The sequence below is a fragment of the Sceloporus undulatus genome, chromosome 1, assembly GCF_019175285.1.
Source record: "Sceloporus undulatus isolate JIND9_A2432 ecotype Alabama chromosome 1, SceUnd_v1.1, whole genome shotgun sequence".
Taxonomy (NCBI): Eukaryota; Metazoa; Chordata; class Lepidosauria; order Squamata; family Phrynosomatidae; genus Sceloporus; species Sceloporus undulatus.
This window is the reverse complement of record NC_056522.1, coordinates 349,707,132-349,731,397: the sequence shown is the minus strand read 5'-3', so window position 1 is coordinate 349,731,397 and position 24,266 is coordinate 349,707,132. Positions and strand designations below refer to the sequence as shown.

At 41.5% G+C, this 24,266-nt stretch overlaps 1 protein-coding gene across 1 annotated transcript in view; it reads left to right on the top strand.

Annotated features, from left to right (window-relative positions):
* The first annotated feature begins 11,209 nt into the window (after positions 1-11,209).
* GALC (galactosylceramidase) overlaps positions 11,210-24,266 on the top strand; it is a 49,862-nt gene continuing 36,805 nt past the window's right edge. Inside the window, 5 exon segments of the mRNA XM_042441173.1 lie at positions 11,210-11,647; positions 14,985-15,053; positions 18,997-19,060; positions 20,869-20,982; positions 24,171-24,261. Coding sequence (XP_042297107.1) covers positions 11,507-11,647; positions 14,985-15,053; positions 18,997-19,060; positions 20,869-20,982; positions 24,171-24,261 — 479 coding nt within the window. The 5' untranslated portion in view covers positions 11,210-11,506.

The following is a 24,266-nucleotide window of genomic DNA, read 5'->3' as shown; positions in this document are numbered from 1 at the left end:
GCAGACTCAAAGTCATGGCTTGTTTGGTTGTTGTTGTTGTTGTTGTTATTATTATTATTATTATTATTATTATTATTATTATTATTATGCTTTATTTATATAGTGCTGTAGATTTACACAGTACTGTACATACAAACGATAAAATAGATGAAGTAAACCTGTCTATGGCGTACAATCTAAGAAATAATAGCATAATACATATAAATAATACATAACAATACAGGAAAGGGTTCAATAAAGTAAAGCAGGCAACAAATTAAAAACGTCAAATAACAAATAATAGTCACGCAATGCCTGGGAACTCTTCTGCTTGAGTCTATCCATCCTCTTCCTACTTCCTTCTACCATACCAAATATTATTGTTGGTTTTTTTTTGGTGAGTCATGCTTTCTCATGGTATGTCCAAAGTATGACAGTCTCTATGACTAGTTTAGTCATCATGTCTTCTAGGGAGAGTTTAGGCTTGATTTGTTCTAAGATGCATTTATTTGTCTTTTTAGCGGTCCACAATATCCACAAAATTCTTCTTTGGTACCACATTTCAAATGAGTTGTTTCTCTTCCTCCTATCTACTTTCTTCCCTGTCAAGCTTTCATAACCATACATAGGAATTGGAAAAACGATAGCATGGACAATCCTAACTTGACAATTCAGTGATATATGTGGGCTAGACAAGGTAACTGTTACATGGATTTGTAATTGCTTGACTGGCTGAACCCAAAGGGTGCTCAACAATGGCTCCTTTTCATCCTGGAGAGGAGTGACCAGTAGGGTCACACAGGGGTCCTAGGGCCAGTGCTATTCAACATCTTTATCAATGACTTGGAGGACAAAATTGGGGGCATACTCATCAAATTTGATGACACCAAATTAGGAGTAGTAGCTAATACCCCAGAAGACAACATCAAAATTCAAAACTACCTGAATAGGCTAGAAAGCTGGTCCAGAACTAACTAAAAGAACGTCAACAAGGAAAAATGTAAGGTACTGCACTTAGGGTGGAAAAATGAAATGCACAGAGATAGGATGGGGGACACCTGGCTGAACGAGACTATGTGTGAAAGGGATCTAGGAGTCCAAGTAGACCACAATTTGAACATGAATCAACAGTGCGATGTAGCAGCTAAAAAGGCCAATGCAATTTTAGTCTGTATCAATAAAAGTATAGTGTCTAGATCAAGAGAAGTAATATGTATTCTGCTTTGGTCAGGACCCCACTTGTAATATTGTGTCCAGTTGTGGGCACCACAATTAAAAAAGGACATTGAAAAACTGGAGCGTGTCCAAAGGAGGGTGACTAAAATGGTGAAAGGTCTGGAAACCATTTCCTATGAGGAACGACTTAGGGAGCTGGGGATGTTTAGCCTGGAGAAGAGAAGGTTAAGAGGTGATATGATAGCCCTGTTTAAATATCTGAAGGGATGTCGTACTGAGGCAGGAACAAGCGTGTTTTCTGCTGCTCCAGAGAATAGGACCCGGAACAATGGATGCAAGCTACAGGAAAAGAGATTCCACCTCAACATTAGGAGGATCTTCCTGACAGTAAGGGCTGTTCGACAGTGGAACAAACTCCCTCAGAGAGTAGTGGAGTCTCCTTCCTTGGAGGTCTTCAAACAGAGGCTGGATGGCCATCTGTCAGGGATGCTTCTATTGGGAGTTCCTGCATGGCAGGCGGTTGTACTGGATGGCCCTTGTGGTCTCTTCCAACTCTACAATTCTATGATTTTATGATTCTATGGCCTGATACAGACAGACCAAAATAAAGCTGCTTCGAGTCACTTTGCAAGTATGCTGTTTCAATGATGCATGCGTCCTAAGAGTCCAGAAGCCGCACCAAAGCTGCGCTCCAGTCCTAAGGACTGGAGTGCAGCTTTGGTGCAGCGTCCAGACTCTTAGGACACATGCATCATTGAAACACCATACCTCCAAAGTGACCTGAAGCAGCTTTATTTTGTCTGTCTGTATAGGGCCTATGATTCTGTCTTTACACTTCAAGATCTTGTTTAATTCCCTCAAAGCTGCTCTTCCAATTCCAATTCCTTCCAAATGCCAATATTGTAGCCACAACATAGTGAGTTCAGTTCTGCAGGGCTCCAGGTTGACTCAGCCTTCCATCTTTTCATAGGTCAATAAAATGAGTACGCAGCTTGTTGGAGGCAATTGGCTTACACATTGTAAACCACTTAGAATGCTAAGTTCACTATAAAGCAGTATAGAAATGTAAAGTGCTATTGCTATTGCTATTGCAGGAAAGCATGGGATGAGCCCATGCTTTCCTGGCCTCGGTGCTCACCAGGGTTGGTCCTTGGGTTGACGCGAAATGGGCAGGTGTTCACACACCCATCCCTGCACCAACCCTGGACTTGGGATCAGCGCACCACTCCTTATCTTTTTGGTGGTTAATTCAACTGAGAAGCCCTTCAGTCTGATATGGAAATGAGGTACCTGGCTGCACCCATGTGGCCTGGTGCTCCGTTTCCACATAGATGTGGCAACTGGGGGCTTGTCGGTTGATTTGACCACCAGAAACGTAAGGAGTGGGAGGGGAGGAGGGTGTCCAGATCTTGGTTTTGCCATGTCATTTCCTAGAAAATCAGTGGAAAACCATGGCTAAATTACCATGGCTCTTTATCCCAGGGTCAGGCCAGATCCTCTGGATCTGCATATGAATTGGCAGAATAAAGCCTAATTCTGCCTTGAGGGTTTTGGGCTGTGCTGTCTGTACTAGATGACACAAGGCTGGGTAAAACCAGAGGCATTTGGCCTGTGCAGACAACCCCTTAGTCTTCTTTTGACTTTTATGAATAAATCTTTATATGGAATCAAGTTTCACTGTGTTTAGCCAGGTTTACTCCTTGGAAAGGGTGGAAATAATATTAAAATACTTGTAAAATGGTTTTAAAAAAGAGTTTCTCAATTGTTAGGAGTCTATGGCAAGGAGAATCCAAGACTGGTGGGGATTTTTGTAGTTTGGGGCTTATTCAATTCAAAATTCATACATTTTTGTTGTTGTTTTTTGCTCAGTAAACAGTGGTTTTTTTTTAATAAGGAGCAGCATTTTTTTTCCTGTGCAAAAAATTAAAAATAAATCCCCATGCAAATTTTGTACTGAAAATAAGCCCTGAACATGAATAGACTCTGAAAACTGTGTGGGTTTGAAAAATGTTCCTGCTAAAATTATTTGTTGTTGATTTTGAGAACAAAATTACCAAGAATTACATCTCTAATCTTTGAGAAGGGCTGAAAGGATTGACAGTAAAGAATGAAGTTGCTAGACCTTTGTTCTAGCTCTTCCTATGTGAAAAAGAAAAGAAAAATACTTTCCAGGTAATTTTACAAGATGTTGTTGTTGTTGTTGTTATTTTATTATTATTATTACAAGCTGTTTCTTATACAAAATCTAGGTTCCAGGCGTTACTAAAAACAGGAAGCAAATGTGTATTTCATCACTTAGGTGTTTCTTGTGCATTGCTATCAACTGCAAGATACAAAGTACAAACAATTGGTTGTATAGGATTAGAAGCAATTTTCTGTCAAGTCTGACAAAGTCAATATTAGACTTCAGGCAAACCCACTGACACTTTTGACTGGTAAGAGTGGATGCCTTGATTTGTACATTAAGTGATTCCTTTCCTTAACCTAACAGTGCATAACCAGACCATAAAAATGTCTGATATTCAAAATAAACACCACTTCACGGAATCCCTACCTTGCAACAACAGAAACTTCTATCTGGGTGAGGTTTAAGATACTGGAACAGAGCCTAAATAAAGTTGGCAAGTTTAGAAAGACAGAATATTGACAATTCCATAGAGTTTTAGGCCAGCGCTTAGGAGACGTCAAAGGGAATCCCATGCACATGAGTTAGAGCTCCTCAATAAAAAGGCAAAGTTTGTGCATTAAGTAGTGGAATCTGTAGAAAACTCTTGGGCAGTGATTCCCAAACTCTGATCTTCCAAGTATTTTTGACTTCAGCTTCCAGAAGCCTCAACCATCTTGGCCAGTAGTCTGGGATTCTGGGAGCTGAAGTCCAAAATGCCTGGAAGGCCAGAGATGGTAATCACTACTCTTGGGCAAAGATGGGAAATGTCTATTATTCCAAATGTTCCTGGACTGCAATTCCCATGAATCATTGGTTGCAATATTTAGATAACTGCAAATCATTTGATACAATCCAGATTACTGTCAGAAGCACAATAACAATAAAACATGTATGCAGAACACTTTTGCGTAAATAAATCAATTCCAGGATTTAAACAACTGCTAGACATTGTAAGCAACCATTTCCAATTTAATCCAATGTACATGGAAGCCAGCATGGTGTAGTGTTTTGGGAGTTGGACTACAACTCTAGAGACCGTGGTTGGAATCCCTGCTTGGCCATGGAAACCCCCTGGGTGACCTTGGGCAAGTCACAGTCTCTCAGCCTCAGAGGAAGGCAATGACAAACTTCTTCTGAACAAGTCTTGCCAAGAAAACCCCATGATAGGTTCGCCTTGGGGTCTCCATAAGTCGGAAAGGACTTTAAGGCACACAACAACAACAGCAGCAACAAACATGAAGCAGTGCTGTACACACATATTATGTATACTGTATTTGTGTTCTCTCTCCATGAACAGTATGCGGGTCTGCATGCATGATAAATACGTGTGTGTCCAATGTGCTTATCTGGATGATATTCATGTGTAAAATTATCTTTCCATCCATGAATAAATATGTATGGTGTAACTAGATGAGTTATCCTTTCCTTGTCCAGCAATGCAGCAGGGGAAGCTTTTTTTGTTTATTGTTATTGTTGCTGTGAGTTGTCATTTCTGACTTATGACAAACCTAAATAAAATCTATCATGGGATTTTCTTGGCAAAATTAATTCAGATGGGTTTTTCCATTGCATTCTTCTGAAATCAAGAGTGTTACCAAGGGTTAAGCCAGTGGATTTCTGTCTCCAAAGAGGGATTCAAATCCTGGTCGTCCAGACTCCTAGTCCAACACTAAATCCACTATACTATGCTGGTTTTACAGGGGAAATTAGATATCCTTAAACTAGCTGAGTTGGTTTTGTTCTGGTGGCTTGTGCTGCCTTCAAGCCATTTCGGATTTATGCCAACCCTAAGGTGAAACTATTATGGAGTTTTCTTGGCAAATTTCATCAGGGTGGGAGGGTTGCTATTGCCAGCCTGCGTCTGAGAGTGTGCCTTGTTTTTCCTCTGGAAGTCCTCCCCCGAGAAGTCCTGCCCCTGGAAGGCAGAAGTCCCACCCCCAGAAGATGGAAGTCCCAGCCTTGGAAGTCCCGCCCCATGTAAGAACCCCCCCCCCCCCTCCAGCACCAGGTTACACCCAGTTTAGAGATGCCACTGAATTTGGGCACTTGGTCTCTAAAAGGTTTGCCATCACTGGTCTAGGCTGTTTGAACCTCTGTATCTTCCCATATGAGCCTTTTCACACTATAAGGTCTTTGGGTGAGGTGCTTCTTTCCTCCCTTCCTCATAGGCACATTTAGTGGGAATGCAAGAGAAGACCTCCATGGCTGTTTTCGGGCTCTGGAAATCCCTTTCTATAAAGCTACACTGGCTCTCTCCTTGCTGTCTTTTAGTTGACTGATAAAATTTTTATATTTTTCTGAAGGCTTTGGAGAACTGATTGTTTTACACAAAAAAGGGCTTTTCTTTGTGTGCTGTACTAATAGTTTTTGCCCTTACATCGATATTTTGAATGGTTTTAATTCATTCTATTGACAGATTAATACTATTTGATGCATACATTTTTTATGTTTTCACCTGCATGGGTTTTTACATGCATTTCTTTTTATCTTGTCAGCCATCTTAGGTCCTATCTTTTGAGGAAAAATGGGATATAAATAAAGTATCAGAACAGAATTGACAGGTTATTGTATTAACATAAATATGTTTAAGGAAATGTTTAACTGGCCACAATGCTTTAGTAATTTCATTGGAAGTGGAATTTCCTGCTGTTACCACTACCGTCATCACTCTGGAAGTGTAGATCAATATAATTGCTGGATGGGACACAAACCATAATGCTAAGAGAAATGTGCAAAACTCACACATCAGCAAGTGTTGTTAGATTTATCACCCTGTGACATTTCAGACACAGTAGTCTGAAATACCACTTTTCAAGTGATACTCGTCTATCGACTGATGCACACATTACAAGATTTTTATAGTTATTGCATGACTCATACCTGTGTGCAATCCCAATTATTTACACTACATATTTTGAAGCTGAATGAAACCTAGCTGACTGTAGACATCTATAATTTAAAACCAGATCCAGTGGGAGGAAGGATTGCCTAAATTCTCTTTCCCTCAAATTACCCCATGACATCACTTCTCAAATATTATTACTCTGGGGTGGTAAATAACCCACTATAGTTCAAACATGCAATAGATGGCATGTACTTCAATTAAGAGAAGCATTCCATGAAGGCTGCACACTACTAAACATTTCCCATATTAAAATCAGACATGCCTGTGTATATACATTACCTCTGTTCTCACACCAAGGATGAGAACTATTTGCCCGCGGTTACTAATTGCTGGAAGCCATATTTCACCTGTTGTGAGTCTATACAATTGTGCAGCCTTCAGGGAATCCTGATGTGGCTTTCCCATAGGCAAGGTCTAACACAGTGATGTTTATCACACTATGCTCTTAAAGAGCTACTATTCCAGAGTGATTCTCAAACAGTGGGGTAGGTCCCCGGGGGGGGGGCATGAGAGTTGCTCAAAGTGTGTCTTTGGTCCCCCCTCCTCCTCTTTCCAAACTTGTTCCGTCCTGGAAGGGAAGAGAAAGGCAAGGAGGGCACTTTGAGCCTCTACCTTAAGGGAGGGGAGAGCTATTTCCATATCAAATGTTAAACACGAATGTCTGAACAAAAATACAAACACTAAACAAAAAATGTTTTTATTCATACACTATGGAGATCATTGCGGCTTTTTAAACTGCCAAAACAGCAGCAATTCTTATCACATTACCACGCAACTGTGAATTGATAACAGATTGCCCGTAGCCGTAAATCTTATTGCACTACTGTTCCATTTACTTGTCAGCTACCTGAGCTTAATCAGTAGACAAGTCTTGCTTTTGACGGTGAAGTGTGTGCAGTGAAAGCCCTTTAAATCCTGTTTCTACTGCCTCAGATGTAATGGTCACTTCGCCAGCACTAGGAAGTCTTGCTTTCAATGGGAATCATGTACATGTGTGTGTGTGTGTCCATGTGGTGAAAGCCCTTTAAATCCCCTTTCTCCTGCCCAGAAGAAATTATTGCCTCCTCAACAGTAATGTCTTGCGTTCATTAGGAATGGGAAGGGGTACAGTGAAACCAGTTTAAATTCCCTTCTCTCTGAATTACCCTGGCACATACTTTTTCTTGTTCTGCAGTGGCTCCGTTACTTCCTGGAGGGGTGAACTCAGAAGGTGGTACTGGGGTACTCCTGTTCGACCCCCTGGCCATTGACCTGTGGGGTCCCTCAAGGTTCTGTGTTGTCCCCTATGCTGTTTAACATATACATGAAACCGCTGGGAGAGGTTGTCCAGAGTTTTGGGGTGCGATGTCATCAATATGCAGATGACACTCAACTCTACTACTCCTTCCCACCTCAATCGAAGGAGGCAGTCCTGGTTCTAAACCAGTGCCTTTCTTCAGTAATGGACTGGATGAGGGCAAACAAGTTGAAACTTAATCCAGACAATAATAATAATAATAATAATAATATTTATTTGTATACCGCCCTATGGGAAACCAATCCGGGCGGTTGACAACAGTAAAATATAAAATATAACAATTAAAAACACTTTATCCCTCCCCCCTTAAGACAGTATTAATAATAATAAGACAGAGGTGCTCCTGGTCAGTCGGAAGGCAGATCAGGGAATAGGGATCCAGCCTGTGTTAGATGGAGTCACCCTCCCCCTGAAGACACAGGTTCACAGTTTGGGGGTAATCTTGGACTCAGCTTTAAACTTGGAGGCCCAGGTCTCTGCTGTGACCAGGAGTGCTTTCGCACATTTAAAACTTGTCCGCCAATTGCACCTGTTCCTTGAGAAGCCAGATCTGGCCACGGTGGTACATGCCTTGGTTACATCCCGTTTGGACTACTGTAATGGGCTCTACATGGGGCTGCCTTTGAAAAGTGTTCAGAAAATTCAACTGGTTCAAAGAGCTGCTGCCAGGCTGTTAACAGGTGCCGATTACAGATCCCATACAACTCCCCTGTTGAAACAGCTTCATTGGCTGCCAGTTCGTTCCCGGGCACAATTCAAGGTACTGGTTATATCCTACAAAGCCCTACATGGCTCAGGTCCACATTATTTGGCAGACCGTTTCTCCTGGTATGAACCTGCTCAGACTCCGAGATCCTCTGGAGAAGCCCTTCTCTCCATCCCAACACCTTCACAAACACGTTTGGTGGGGACACGAGAGAGGGCCTTCTCAGTGGCTGCCCCTAGACTCTGGAACTCCCTGCCCAGGGAGATGAGAACGGCTCCCTCCTTGATGGCTTTCCGACGGCAGGTGAAGACCTACCTGTTCAAAGAGGCATTTAAGGAATCACTATAAGAACAGGCAGGAATGTTGGACTAGTTTAATCATTCTGTTTAATGCATGTCATTTATCTTTTTATTTTTAAAATGTTTTAATTGTACTTTTTGTTTGTTTGTTTTTTAATTGCTGTGAAGCCGCTCTGAGTCCCAGTCCTGGGAAAAGAGCGGGATATAAATAAATAAATAAATACTTCAATAACGGGTTAACTGTGGGATTCACAGCTATTCACAGGATTTTCCCATTCATTAAAAGCAGCGGCAGAAGCATGGATTGACTACAGGATACTTATTACCTGGCCACAATGTGGTACTGTAAAATAAAATCCATGGATTACAATGTCAATCCCACTTCTATCCCTCCCTTCTGGTAGTCAAGGCCTGCTGTCTCAGCCCAGGGTTTCCTCTGCCCCATCCTGGATTCGCCCCTTTTCACTTGCTGCCCCTCACTCCTGGAACCTTCTTCCCCCAAAAGCAAGAGCCATCACTTCTTTAACCAGCTTCAAAACGGAGTTGAAAACCATCCTGTTCAGAGAAGCCTTCCCAGGCATTGCATAATTGTCGCTTGCTATTTGATGTTCTTTTGATGCCTGTTTATCAAACTATTTCCTGTATTGCTATGTACTGTATATGTATTATCCTACTTGAGAGTATGTATTTTCCCTGGAAGAAGATTAACCATTCATTATGAAGCCAAGCCCTCCTTCCAGTCTATCTGCCTTCGTCCAGGCCTTGGAGCTAGAGAGGAACTGCTGGACCTCATCCCCTTTCCCTCCACCACTCCCTTCTCCTTTTGTATCATGTCTTTTTAGATTGTAAGCCTAAGGGCAGGGAACCGTCTAACTAAAAAGATTGCATGTACAGCACTGTGTAAATTTACAGCGCTTCATAAATAAAGGTTAATAATAAAAATAATAATAAGAACTGTGTGATAATCTCCTCTATCAAGAGGGGAGAGGGGGATGGTGTCCCCATGTAGATGTAAAGGGGGTCACAAGGACAAAGAAATTGAGAACCACTGGTCTAGCATAGCCCTTAGGACCTGCATTGACCCATCCCAGCCTACTGTACTTCCACTTCCTTTCAGCCAGCAAAACAATTTTTTGATCAAAAAACAAAAGAGCTGTGGGTGCATGAAACTGCTGTTGGGGGGCATCCAGAACAGCAAGAACCCGCATCACAAAGGAGTCCCGAAAGTTCACAAAGAATGATGCCATGTCACTTTCAGGTGGCTAAAACAGTGGCCAGGAGGTCATGCTGTGGTCCTTTGGTGATGGTGGTGTGTGCCTTCATTTCTGGGTTATTGCAACCGTAAGGTGAACCTATCATGGGGTTTTCTTGGCAAGATTTGACTTGCCCAAGGTCGCCCATTGGGTTTCATGACTGAGTTGGGAATTGGTCTCTAGTTTCCAGAATCATACATAGTCCAGCACTGTATCCATTATGTGAAATCCCTTTTCAGGCATCAGAATATGTCCGTTTCTTGGGATACCCCACTGAACCGTAATGCTCAGACTCAAAATGGAGGTAGTTAAATGTCTTATGAGTGCCAGCTCAGTTTTTTGGGATTGGGGAAGGAGAGTGGAGTGGCTTTGTTGTTGTGTGCTTTCAAGTTGTTTCTGACTTATGGCGGCCATAAGGCAAGCCTATCACAGGATTTTCTTGGCAAGATTTGTACAGAGGAGGTTTGCCATTGCCTCCCCGGAGGCTGAGAGAGTGTGACTAAGGTCATCCAATGGGTCCCCAAGGCCCAGCAGGGATTTGAACTCTGGTCTGCCAGAGTCAGGGGGGAAAATGCAAGAACTTGTAATCATTTAAACCTGGTTTATTAAAATATTATTAAAGTATATTATTAAAATTCCAGCGCGGCCATGTAAAGCCATAGGGTGACCATGGGCAAGTCACTCTCTCTCTCAGCCTCAGGGGAAGGCAACGGCAAACCCTTTCTGAAGAAACGTGCCAAGGAAACCCCACAAGAGGCTCGCCTTAGCGTTGCCAAAAGTTGGAAGCGACTTGAAGGCAGACAACAACCATTTAAACCTGACGTCAAAGAAAATAAATGAAAGCTGTTTTACAAAAGCAGAGTAATAAAAAGGAAGTACAAATGCAATATTAGGAGGAGCCTAAAAATCAATGTTAAAGCATATAAAGAACACTGGAATATGTTATGAGTTGTATTTTTATTTCTGTATTTGTGGCTAACACTAGTATCAAAATGTTAAAGAATGCAAACTGAGAACACCTGAATAGTTTTCTGTTTGTGACTAGAACTAGTGCCAAAACGAAGAACACTGGAATGTATTATGCACTGTGTTTTTATTTATGTATTGGTGTGTTTTCTGAGCTGTTTCTGTAAAAACAAAAAAGGGAGAGGGAAATTTATCTTCCCTGGCTCAGCACTATTAGGGAATCCTGGGGAGTTTTATTGTGGCACTAGGGATACTTCTGACAGAGGAGGTTGTCTCACAAAAAGAAACTACAGTTCCCATGATGCCTTAGCATGGAGCCAGTGGTTTTAAAATTGGTGTGTTTTGGATTTAAAAAAAAACTGACAGAGAGAGGGGAGGGGGAGGAGCCAACCGTCCTCGTCACGCGACTGTCACGTGACCACCGGCGCGAGGTGGGGGTGGGCGTGGCTGAGGGTGAAAAAAAACCACGTTTTTGCAGGAACTGCTCTGCTCTGTCTGCCTTCTCTGTTTTGAGCAGCCAGCGCCTCACCGGGTCAGGTGACACCCCTCCGTAGCGTCACGTGACCCCGCCTGGAGACAGAATGGTATCTCGATGCAAGACGCTTCACCTCGTCTTTGCTGAAGGGACGGGGATGAAGAAGGGGGCGAAGTGCCCTGCTGCCGCCCAGTCTTCGTCGCGGTCCTAGCGCCGCTCTATTTCCCTCCCGCGTCCATTCATTCCGTGGCTGCTGCGAAGGAGAGGCTCCAGGAAGGAAGAGATGTGGTGCCTGTGGGGCTTGGTGCTGCTGCTGCTGTCGGGGGCTTGGGGCGGCGGCGGCGGCGGCGGCGGCTACTGGCTGGACGACGCGGCCCGGCTGGCCAGGGAGTTCGACGGCATCGGGGCTGTCAGCGGCGGAGGGGTAGGGAGAGGCTGCACCCTGTTGACTGCTGTGGAATTCTGGGGTTTGTAGTTCGGTGGGCCACTAGATGTTCTCTGACCTCTCACAATAATATATACATGGGGATTTTGTAGTTGTGGGAGAGATTTAGGTTTCTGCGTCAGAGAGGTCTGGTGCCACAACAAACTACAGTTCCCAGGATTCCATAGAATGGAACCATAGCAGTTAATGCGGTGTCAAAATGCGTTATTTCCACAATGTATGGACATGGGTCCCTTTATTATAAGGGGTGCCCCTTGTTTGAGGGTTGTTGGGAAACGTTTTCCTTTGAGGCAGCAGAGGCGATCCAGGTTGATGTTGCTTTATAACTGCTGTGGCTCTATGCTGTGGAATTCTGGGAACTGTGGCTTATTGTGGCACCAGGCCTCTGACAGAAGGCTAAATGTCTCACCAAACTACAATTCCCAGAATTCCATAGCATGGAGCAATGTGACAGTTAGAAAGCGGTGTCGATGATTCCTGCAGTGCGGACGCAACCTGTGTTGGTCTCATGGTAGGGAGCAGGCTGCTGCCGCACTGCAGAAGTAAAGCACTTTGACAGCACTTTAACTGCCATGGCTCAGTGCTAGGGAATTCTGGGATTTGTAGTTTGGTGGGTCACAAGAGCTCCCTCCCAGGGAAGGTTAAATGTCTCCTAAAATCACAAATCCCAGAGTTATATAGCCTCACCCCATGATAGTTAAAGTGGTGTCAAACTGCTTTATTTCTGCAGTATGGCAGCAGCCCCAGGTTCAATCCCAGCCATCCCCAGCAGCCCTTAATATGGAGATGGTGGGGATTGAACCTAGGACATCATTGCATGCAAAGCTCTACTGTGTGAACAGCGGCCTCAACCAGTACTGACCATTAACCTTGGAACAACATTGGTTCCCCTTCTTGGGAACGATTTCCAGTTTAGCTTCCTATTATTTTTTAATTGGAGATGCTGAGTGCAATGTGATTCATTCTCTGCTTTATTTAGTAGGTTTTGCCTTCTGATTTGCCTCCAAGGAGGTCAAAGTGATGACATTGTTGTCCTCCCAACAAACTTGTGAGCTCAGTTAGGCTCAAAGGCAGTGAGTAACCAAAGGTTGCCCAGGGTCATTCTTCACCACAGAGTAGAGATTGGACTTCTGTAATGCACTCTACATGAGGCTACCCTTGTGCCAGGTTCAGAAACTTCAACTTGTACAAAATGTGGCAGTCAGGTTAATTAAAGGTACTTGTTGTAATAATCACATAACACCGGTTTTGAAATCCCTTCACTGGCTGCCAATTAGTTTCAGGGCAAGGTACAAGGTGTTGGTGATTACCTTTAAAGCCCTACATGGCTTGGGTCCAGAATCCTTAAGGGAACGCCTTCTTCTGTACTGTCCATTCCGCACTATAAGGTCCTCAGAGAAGAATCTACTTCAGCCAAAAGAATCTAGACTAACCTTAGTTACCCAGAGGGCCTTCTCCACTGCTTCTCCGAAGCTATGGAATGACCTGCCGAAGGAGATCCGCCACATTTCTACTCTTACAGCCTTTAAGAAGGCTCTTAAGACAGATCTCTTCCAGCAGGCCTTCCCTACCTAGTTCCCCTCCCCTTTTACTGTGACTCATGTCACTCTGTCCACCAATTTTTCTCTTAAATTTAATGAGAAGAATTAAATTAGAATTAATTAAAATTAAATTCTTGCCTCCAGAAGAAGAGCCCTCCCTCCCTGCCAACTGTCATCATCAGACCTGGGAGGGAGTGAAAAAGACAGGCCCAGTTCCATCAGGTCTAGCTGTGAATTTGTGACTTACGTCGCTCTCTTTTATTTTATTTTATATTATTTTATTTATTTTTTGTATTTTTATTTTATTGTATTCTCTGTATTTTTATTGCTGTAACCCGCCCTGATTCCTTGTGATTGGGAGGACTATAAATAAATTATTATTATTATTATTATTATTATTATTATTAGAGATTTGAATCAGAGGTTCAAAACACACTGCAGAAATAATCCAGTTTGAGACTGCTTTAACTGGAATACTGTGCCCAGTCCTGGGCACCACAATTCAAAAAGGACATTGAGAAACTGGAGGGCGACTAAAATGGTGAAGGGTCTGGAAACCATGTCTTATGAGGAATGACATAGGGAGCTGGGTATGTTTAGCCTGGAGAAGAGACAGTTAAGGGGTGATATGATAGCCCTGTTTAAATATGTAAGGGGATGTCATATTGAGGAAGGTGCAAGCTTGTTTTCGGCTGCTCCAGAGAACAAGACCCAGAGCAATGGATGCAAACTACAGGAAAAGAGATTCCTCCTAAACATTAGGAGGAACTTCCTGACAGTAAGAGCTGTTTGTTACACTTAGTTATACCATGTCATCTTACTCCAAATGCTGTGGTGGTGGTGGAAACAGTTTAATATGATTTGTACATTAATTAGAACAGTCAGAGATTCCATTGTGAAGCTTTGCCCTAAAACTTTTTGTGTTGCATTTCTGTTTGTTTGACAGCTATTGAAGGCAGAGGAATTTAGTGAAAGTTTGGGTGGTGAAGGAGGACAAGACGAATTCTTGGAAAAGCTACTTCTTTAGGCTGCAATTCCCAGGATACCCTCAGCCAGCAAAGGCACTGTCCATGCTGGCTGGAGGGATACTGAGACTTTAAGACCAATAAAGTCATTTTTCCAAGTGCTAGAGAAGAAGTAGGACCTAATGGTTAACATGGGCATGTAGTGGAGGGTGTAAAGTAATGTGGGAGCCATTCAGAGACACACTGGAATTTTGTTTGTGTAAGAGCTGGGGAGCTGGATGGCATGATATGGGGAGACCGTGTAGTGAAGGGGATTATTGTTGTGTGCCTTCAAGTCATTTCCAATTTAATATGACTCTAAGACAAACCTGTCAAGAGTTTTTCTCAGCAAGATTTATTCCAAGGGGGTTTGTCACTGACTTCATTTTAGGCTAAGAAAGTTTGACATGGCCAAGGCCATTCCACAACAGGTTTCCATGGTTGAGCAAGGATTCAAACCCTAGTCTGCCAATGTTTTAGTCCAACACTCAAACAATTCACCCCATTGGCTTGTGTAGAGGGGAAGTTGTGTAAAATGTCATATATTGGTGAGCAGGGGAGAGAAAAATATCATTTGAAGGGGATGACATGAAATCTTGTGGGTTAGGGAGAAAGAATGTTGTTGATGAGATAAGGAAATCTAGAGGTAAAAGTAAATGAGATTAACTAGGTTAAATTATTAAACTAGTTTGAAAAAAAACATTTGTCATTACTTTACAGTATGAACATGTATGATGATTTTTCCAAACATTTGTTTTCCCTTTGCTACAGGCTACCTCCCGACTTCTGGTGAATTACCCAGAGCCTTACCGTTCTCAGATTTTAGATTATCTTTTTAAGGTAATAACCGTTTTGCTCTTCCTGTTAGTTTTAACCTAAGACTATGCCTTAGTATTAGCAATTTATTTGTTGTTAATGTCCTATCAGGTATTTCTTTTATGCTTTGTTTCTTTATGTCATAGTTTATCTGGGGTAATGTCCACCGCTGGACACACAAAAGTGGAATCCATAAGTGGAGGGGGAAGCCTCCTCCCTACACTAGTGCTTCTCAGCCTCCCATGCTGTGTAGAGCTGGAAACCCTCTGGAGGTGTTTTTGGGAATAGAGTGGAGAGGGATCCAACCACTATATGCAATAAATGTTTAATTTATGTGATTAGAATCAGAGATCTCCTAATTCAGGTTATTAGATCTGTTTTTTTACCTTTTTTTACTGACCTGTTGATAGGTACTGGGAAGATGACTTAAATAATCTTGTGTAATATTTTAGTATGATAAAATACTGTAGCCTGTTTTGCCATGTATACTTGTAGGCATTACACAGCTGGACCTTACATTGAGCCTTGACTTCAACCAGTCTAGATATGGTGTTTGTCATGCAGTTCACTCTTGTTTAGCTGTGGGTTTTGTTTTAGTTTCTTGTAACAACCATTGGTAGAATGGAGAGATCCTAATCAGGATTATGGCATGAGAGAAGGAGGGCTTTAAACTGCTACTTCTGTTATAGATCCAAACAGAGTTTTCTGCTTGCGTCTCATTCAAGCTGCTTGCTATGGAGGAAAAGGTGATGTAGAGAGTGCTTAATTCCATTTAGAACTACATTGGAAACAAACTTTTAGAGAGATAAGACCACTGAGTAAGTGGAATTTATAAAAATGTTGATTTACCAAGTGCCTGTTGATTCAGTGGGTGACCTCTAGATGGAACTAATAGTAGGAATTAGATCAGAGGCTTAAGAGTTCCTTCTCGGCTTCCAGTCCAGTTTACCTCTTCGGATGAACTATTTATTAAAAACAATAAACAATCAGCTATGCACAGACAAGCTGTGGGACAAGTTCTTCCTGCAGATTATCTCTTAAAATAAAGCTTCCATTTACTCCTGAAGAACAATGATGGGAGGCTTCTGTGCTTCAGATCAGGGCAGTGGTCCCCAAACTGTGCCCTTCAAGAGATTTTGGACTTTGGCTCCCAGAAGCCTCGGCCATGTTGGCCAGTAGTCTGGGATTCTGGGAGATGAAGTCCAAAATCCCTTAAAGAGCACAGTTTCAGGACGACTGGACTAGGATGTAAAGAACAAGTTTAAAGTTCATGAGTTCATCTGCATATCTCCTTCATTCCCACCTCTTTTCTTTTAGTGTGAACAATAGTGTGATTTTTGTGGTGTGAGTAGTGAGAGAAATTCTGGAAAGGCTGTCAATGGCAGGAAAAGCATGGGATTTGGGGTTTATTTTTGTATTTTAGCACTCTGGGATTAAATTGACCCAAGGAAGACTTTGGATATTGAAAGGAAGAGACAGCAAGCTTTATGGTGCTGTTAACAAAGTGTTGGGATGTTATAACTACAGAATCTGGTTTACATTCATTGGCAGTCCTCCTTAAAGCTTGTAGAACATGAACAGAATACTGTGACAATTAAGTACTGTTCAAACAGTACTGTGTTCAGTGTTCAAACAGCAAAGCATGTAGAGAAAAGAGGCATTTTTGAGAGTTGCCAAATTTTTTCTCTCTCTCATCCAAGCAGATTGCCATTGGAGCTGTCAATGGGAAGTCAAAGTTAATTGGGCAGAGGAAGAATATGCATTCAATATTGCAGCCTGAAACCTATTTCAGTTGGATGAGACTCATCAAATCGGTGGTTGAAAGTTGATACAATGGATCTTTTCTAACTGAGACTAATGCTAGGCTTTAGGCTAATGTTTTTGTTGCATTTTTAAAATTATACATTATACAAATATATAGAAAGGAGTGGGATACAGATGAAAATAACTGGAAAAATGACAGATGAAAACCTTTCACATGCAGACATGGAAACTGGAACATACTGTTTTTCCATGATTACCAGTGAGGATTACAGTGTTGATGACCTTCATTGAAGAATTGTGGTGCTGTGAATAATAAAAGACTGAAAGATTTCTGTTTCTTCTTGTAACTGTTGCCTGGGATTATCCACGCTGGTAACTGCTAAGGAAATTCATTTGTATCATGCAAGTTTTTGTAGATAGAATAAGTTTTTTCCCTGCAGTGAGCAGCAGATAATTTTAATATTGTTTGTGTATCATTTAATTTGTCTTAGCTGATATTTGTTAGCCTCCTTGAACTGTGTTTTACAGTGTGGAAAAATAGAAATGTAATAATCAAATGAAGAGCTTGGAGAAACAATTGTAGATGAGCTGTGAGATTTGTCTTTGTGGTATCAACAAGAGAAAAAGATGAAGTGGTTGTAATGGGCTTTCTTTCCACTGTGTTTTGTAAAGCTTCCTAAAATCCCTGGTGTTTGTGTTGCTGGGTAACTGGTTTTGTCAATACTATAGAATTTGTCTTCTGAGGTATGAGACTGGTGTGTTGTTTGGTGATGTCTCCAAGGCTTTAGAACCTGACTACCAAATTAGCTTGCTCATGGCTTTCCCCCCTGTAGTTTTCCTGATTTGGAGAACGTGTAAATCCTCTTGTCCCCCAAAGTAGTGAAATAAAGAAAAATAAAGCTAAGCCCTGCGTGATTTAGTGAAATCTAGAAATCGAAGACATAGAAATACTACTACTACTAATATTTATTTTTATCCCGCTCCTCTGTGCAACACAACCGGGGTGGCTGACAAGATTAAAACATACATTCCCATATCCCACAATCCCACCACCCCAAAAAATACAATTAAACAACTTACAGTTTAAAACATAACTTAAAATAATAGACAAAACAGATATGGGTTATATGGGTTAATGTGAATGGAATAGTAGTAGTAGTGTACGTGTGTGTGTGGGCATGCGTGCACCTGCCTTCAAGTCACCTGTTGACTTACGGCGACCTCATGAATTTCATAGGGTTGTCATAGGCCAGGAATACTCAGAGGTGGTTTTGTCAGATCCTGTATTTGTTAGATATAGCCTACCACATCTGGTGTTAGTAGGCGGTTTCCCATCCAAGTACTAACCAGGACTGACCCTACTTAGTTTTCAAGGTCTGACAAGATCTGGTGCCTTTAGGGCAGTTAGGCAGTAGGTAGCATGTCCTAAGGGGTGTGGAGGGAAACTGTAGTTTTAAAGATTAACCTTTCCAAGTAAGTTTTCCCCAAGAGTCTCCATACTGCCAGAAGCCACGCCAAAGGTGCGCTCCAGTCATTAGGACTGGAGCGCGGCTTTGGTGCGGCTTCTGGACTCAGGATGCATACATCATTTAAACAGCATACCTCCAAAGTGACCCAAAGCAGCTTTATTTTGGCCTGTCTGTTCAGGCCCTATGATAACAAAAACTTGCTGTAATTTCTACTCAATTTCCATAGCTTACTTTTGGGCAAGCATGGAGGTGATGGAAGGGATCTCGTTGCTGGGTGTATTGAGAAAGAATGATAAGCAGAATCAAAATTCTGGCTTTTCAGAGGTGAGGCAGTCTGCTGGTACACACTACCAGATTGTTCCTGCTGCAAGTCGGTGTGTCTTAGCAAACTTTCCACTTGTGGCTTGCTTATCTCCCATACCAACCAAGTTTAGATGACATGATAAAGAAGCTGCAAGTGAAAAGTTAATTCTCAGTTGCACTGGAGCAATTGCACAGCATGCACCAACATCTTGTCCTTGGTAAGATTTCTCAGAAGATGCCAGCCACAGATGCTGGCAAAACGTCAGGAATAAACTCTTCTAGAACATGGCCACATAGCCCGAAAAACCCACAAAAAACTATGGTTGCCGGCCATGAAAGCCTTCTACTTCACGAAATAGCTACAATTTACATAGCTTGGAATTTTGTATCCATAAGAGAAATATTAATGGTATTTTCTTTTTATTTTAAAGCCGAATTTTGGTGCTGCTTTGCATATCCTCAAAGTCGAGATTGGAGGTGATGCACAGTCTACAGGTATAAGCCATTGAGGATCTAGATTTATCAGCAAAGTGTTGTATGCATACTGTAATTGTGGACTCTAAACACTATCAGCCAACATATTCTCCTCATTTTAGCATGCTATATTAGATCAGGAGATTTGACTGATTATTTTATTGTGGTATATTATAGTAATTATTTAATTTTGTTGTTTATTATAAGTGGCATAATAAGTAGTGGCAATTTTTCACATTGATATATTTATGTAAATTGAACCTTATGTAGACTTCTGGGGTTGTAAGGTTCTTGCTAGGAATGAATTGCTTGGGAGCAGAGAAGACAGGAAAACCTGTCTAGTTTATGGCAAAATAAACATCAAGCAAACTGTTAACGAGCCTGAAGTTCCAGGTTACCAGCTAGTTTTCATAATCCTAGCATGTGTCACTCCTCAGTGGAATCACTATTAATTTATATTAAGTAGATGAGTATTATAATATCTCTTGTAAATGAGGTGTGTTCTTACATGAAACATTATTCCTTGGCTATAGAACTCATTAATTTCATTGGCACATGTTTCCAAGTAAACAGCTAGCTGGGATGGTACACATAATCTGTTTTATTTAAGGCATCTGTGCAGCTTTTTTTCTGAGCTGATACTGTGTTTTTATAAATGTATGTTAAAGGAACAGACATACCTATTCAAGGTGTTTTTTTTTAATTAAAATGTTTTTGTATGTTAAGTGAAACTGTCATTCTGTGCAGGTTGGCATAGCTCATAAGTAGAGAATAGTTGAGCCTCTAAATAAGACATACATGGTCTTGCACCTGTAAAGCATAAAATAGATAGCCATATAGAGCATTTAAAAGTTCTAGTTCCTCTGGTGCTGAATACCAAAGTGCCTCATTCAATCTTGGCTGTTACCATAAGTTGTTTTGTTGACCTGTGAAAAACCTACTGCTGCTTCACAAGTGTTAGATTCAGATGTTGGGCCCAGGAATGGAAGGGATCCTTAGAAAGTTTTTAATCTCGGAGTTTAGGGGAGGGAGGGGGACAAATCCTGCTGGTAGAACAGTTCAGTAGTTTTACATTAATTTTTTAAAAAAAACTTTTAAAAATGTGATATTGAGATCTTTAGACATTAGGGCAGGGTATATGACATTTTAATAAAACAAACAAAAGGGAAAGAATACATTTTTCATTACTTTCACCTTTTCCTGAAGCACATTATCCCCCTTTCAAACCTCTCCAGAGGTTTGGGGCTTCTGTAACATGTAGGAGGTAGACTTAGGGTTGTAAGTGGAGTGGAAAGTTGCCCTCCCGTTTTCCTCCATTGGGAAAGTTCAGAGTAGGTGTTTGCTTGGACGATGCTATAGCTGCCAGATAGTAACTCTGGATCCAACCCATAATCCAACATCATTTTAGCATTACATTTGATTGGTTTCCCTCCTTCTTTGTATTATTGCCATTGTGTCATCAAATATATCTATAGCTTCATGTGGTCAAAACTCCCCTTACTAAATTAAAGCACAGCTTTTCAATTGGCAAGTTTTAGTAATCTATCAATGTAGGCTAGACTGTGAATTTGTTAAAAGAAAATGAAGGTTTAGCTACACTGTATTCATTGTCATTCTCCTCCTGTCCTTGATGTTAGCTATTTACTTGACATCCATTCTTTACCTTTCTGTATTCATATATGGACTAAATCTGATGTACGAGTAATGCTGTGTGTTTGTTACCATTGTACAGAAGTGATTTTTGTAAGTGTTCTGAGAAATGTGTGGAGTAGCATGTTTTTAATTTACTGAACTATATGAGAATTCTGTTTTTTCCCCTCCCCTCCTAGATGGAACTGAACCATCTCATATGCACTATGAAAATGATGAAAACTATTTCAGGGGCTATGAATGGTGGCTAATGAAAGAAGCTAAAAAAAGGAACCCTGGTATTAAATTAATTGGTAAGGACTGCAGACCTGAGAGTACTGTTGTTTCAACACTGTAAACCTGTAATTAGAAATACTGTTGTGAATCATTTTTAATTACAACCTGTTCTAATGTTCCATGTAATGGGTACCCCTTTTTATAAATAAGAGCATTCTGTAACACAGTATAAATATTGCGCCCGTGTTATATGCGGCTTTCAGCATTTGTTGAAAGCCGTGTGCGGGGCGCAATGGGCACCGTGTTCCATTTGGATGAATGGGGTGCATGCCTATTGCGTGTGCACGCCACTGCGCCACCGCACTGCCGCGTGCACGAGCCCCATTCACTTGAATGGGGGGGGGGTCTGGAATGGATCCCTGTGTAAACCAAGGGCGGGCTGTATTTTGCTTCCATTCTTCATCTGTCTGTATTCCTATATGATGTTTGAGATTAATTGGCAAATACTACTTTGATTTGGTTGCTTATCAGCTGTCTTTTCCAAGGCTGGAATTAACAGTTTTTATGGAGAAACCAGTTATTCTATTTCTACAGTTTATTAAGAGTGGTATATAGTACTGTGGCCTGCAGATTTTAGAGTCAAAAAGAGACATTGTGCCAAAGCCTTTTGACTGAATAGCGGGGTATAAAAAATAAATATTATTATTATTAAAGGGAAAATGAGGAAGAAAGAAGATGGCAATATGTGAACACAGGCATCACTTCTTTAAAACATGCAATGTTCTTATGAATAACCATTTGAATGGAATTCAAAGACATAGCCCTGTTAGTCTGGGGAATTAAAATGCAAAGGGATCTTTTAGCACCTTGCTGAAAGAAAGAAGCTGGTAGCATAAACTTTCATAGATCCAAAGCCCTCCCTTCATCCACTATTTTGAGGGAGAGAGAGGCAGGCTAGCTCCAACAGGCCTGCCTGGAAGAAGATTAACCATCTATTAAGAAGCCAAGCCCTCCCTCCAGTCCATCTGCCTTGGTCCAGGCCTTGGAGCTAGAGAGGAACTGCTGGACCTCATCCCCTTCCCCGCCACCACTCCCTTCTCCTTTTGTGTCGTGTCTTTTTAGATTGTAAGCCTGAGGGCAGGGAACCGTCTAATTAAAAGATTGTATGTACAGCTCTGTGTAAATTTACAGTGCTTTCTAAATAAAGGTTAATAATAATAATAATTGACCCAGGATTGCGGGGATCGCATGGCCCAGTTTCAAAGTGGCTGTCACCACAGTCCCAAACAGGTTGCTGCCAGGAGCGGTGGCTTCGATGGCTTTCTTTGCCATCCTCAGAGCAGCTTCTGGCCACTTTGGGGGTGTATGTCATCTAAATGCTATGCCCCCAAAGTGGCTAGAAGCCGCTTTTGGCCCATCTGTTTCAGGCCATAGACTTCATTTTACTTCCTCAGATGAATGAGGTGCAGTGGAGTGCAGGGACAGTCTCACAGCCTGTGTGTGAGAATGCAAAACTTTGTGGATGTGAAGATGAGGTGACAAGTTCAGTTTTAATGATAGTCGATAGTTGGTGGGGAACAAAATTTGAATGGAAATAGTTTAGGGAGGGAATGTTCAAATGACAGCTGGTTTCTCAACTGAGCCCAGCTATCTTTCCTTCTCTTTACACATCTCTAGTTGCCAGGTCCCTGAATTCTGGTGCCCTTTGATTTGTTTGGTCTTTTTCAGACTACCTTTGACTTGATAAAGTGCATCTTGTAGCGTTACTGTTTCATGTGAGGGCTATTGGGTTTCTCTCTCTCTCTCTCTCTCTCTGTGTGTGTGTGTGTGTGTGTGTGTGTGTCTATGTCTATGTGCCTTCAAGTCATCTGCGGACTTATCGTGACCCCGTGAATTTCATAAGGATTTCTTAGACAAGAAATACTCAGATGTGGCTTTGCCAATTCCTTCTTCTGAAATATAGCCTACAGCCTTTACGAGATGTACCTTTAATTAAAAGGCCTTCTCTTTGTGGCTTCTCCTTCCTTAATTGCTTCCTGTTTCCTAAGGGCGGAGCAGTGTATTGGATAGTTTCCTGTCCTGATGTGGCTTATTTACAGGTTTTTCTGTAATTGCTTTGTCGTAAAGAAAGCAGAAAACTGGCACTAGGTTAGAAGGATTGTAGTTGATGGGGCGAATTGCAGGATCAGATATAAAACTAGTTCTGAGAGATAGATGGGCAAAGAGTAAAACAAAGGGATGTCATCAGCATTTGTTGGTTGAGGCTGTTCAGATTTTTTTCAATTAAAAAATTAGTGATCTTGGCCTAGTAACTACTAATGAAACTATGGTTAGGCCATCAAACAGTGTTACATTTGCACAAAATCACTAGCCCCCTGTTTGGACATTTTTTTAAAAAATTCGTTCTTCTTTTGGAGTATTAAAACAAACTGGGAAATTTTCATTTCCATCCATTTTCATCTGCACTAGGAAAGTATAGTTCCCGTTTTGGAACAGACAGAAATTAAGTCATGTTTGAAAAAGTTTAGTACCCAGTATGTTATCTTCTTGGTTCATATGAAATGGGAATTTCTGATTGTTGGATATCATGACAGGAGTGACAAAGGAGTTGCCTGAAGTGTTGTTCATATCTCAGCACTATAACTGCATATCCTGAATTGGCTTACAGGCTTTGGGCAAATCATGCCACTTGTGCCCTCGTGGTTTCAGTATGTGTACCCCTTGGTCGCTGTCCACCCCCCTTTTGACTTCTCAGCCGACTTCATATAGGAATGAACAACTGCCAGCAGGCTGGGGCCACTTTGAGAGAGGGCAAGTGTTTAGGGCTGTGCTTTTTGATTTTGAGTTGTGGGTTTTTACAGTTACAGGGCATAAAACCAAACAGTATTTGTAAAGTTGACTGGAATTAGCTGAGATAAATAAAAAAATATTATTAAATTCATAAAATCCTCTCACTCACTCACTCTGAGAAATAAAATCCCTCACTCATACTTGATTATACTACTAGAAGTATGTATAAGTTAACCTCAAATGTTAATGGATTTTAATTGTTCTTTTAAATTGATTTAAATTGACAAAGATGTGACTAATGAACTGTTAAACTGGCTATTATTGGCTGTCCCTTGCCTTGGCACTTTAGTTCTTTTTCCAGATGCTACTCCATTCTTTGCTGTACACATTCAGTTAATTAAGGTTGCGTGTTTAGAAGTGTCCTTTCCTATTATGAATTATTGCCCTTTTTTTCTTGCTGTTTGCTCTCTTGTAGGTTTGGCCTTGGCTTTTCCAGATGGTTGGAAAGGCAGAACTGGCCTTACAACTACCCAAGTCACTGCTTACATTGTCTCTTGGATTGTGGCCTAAA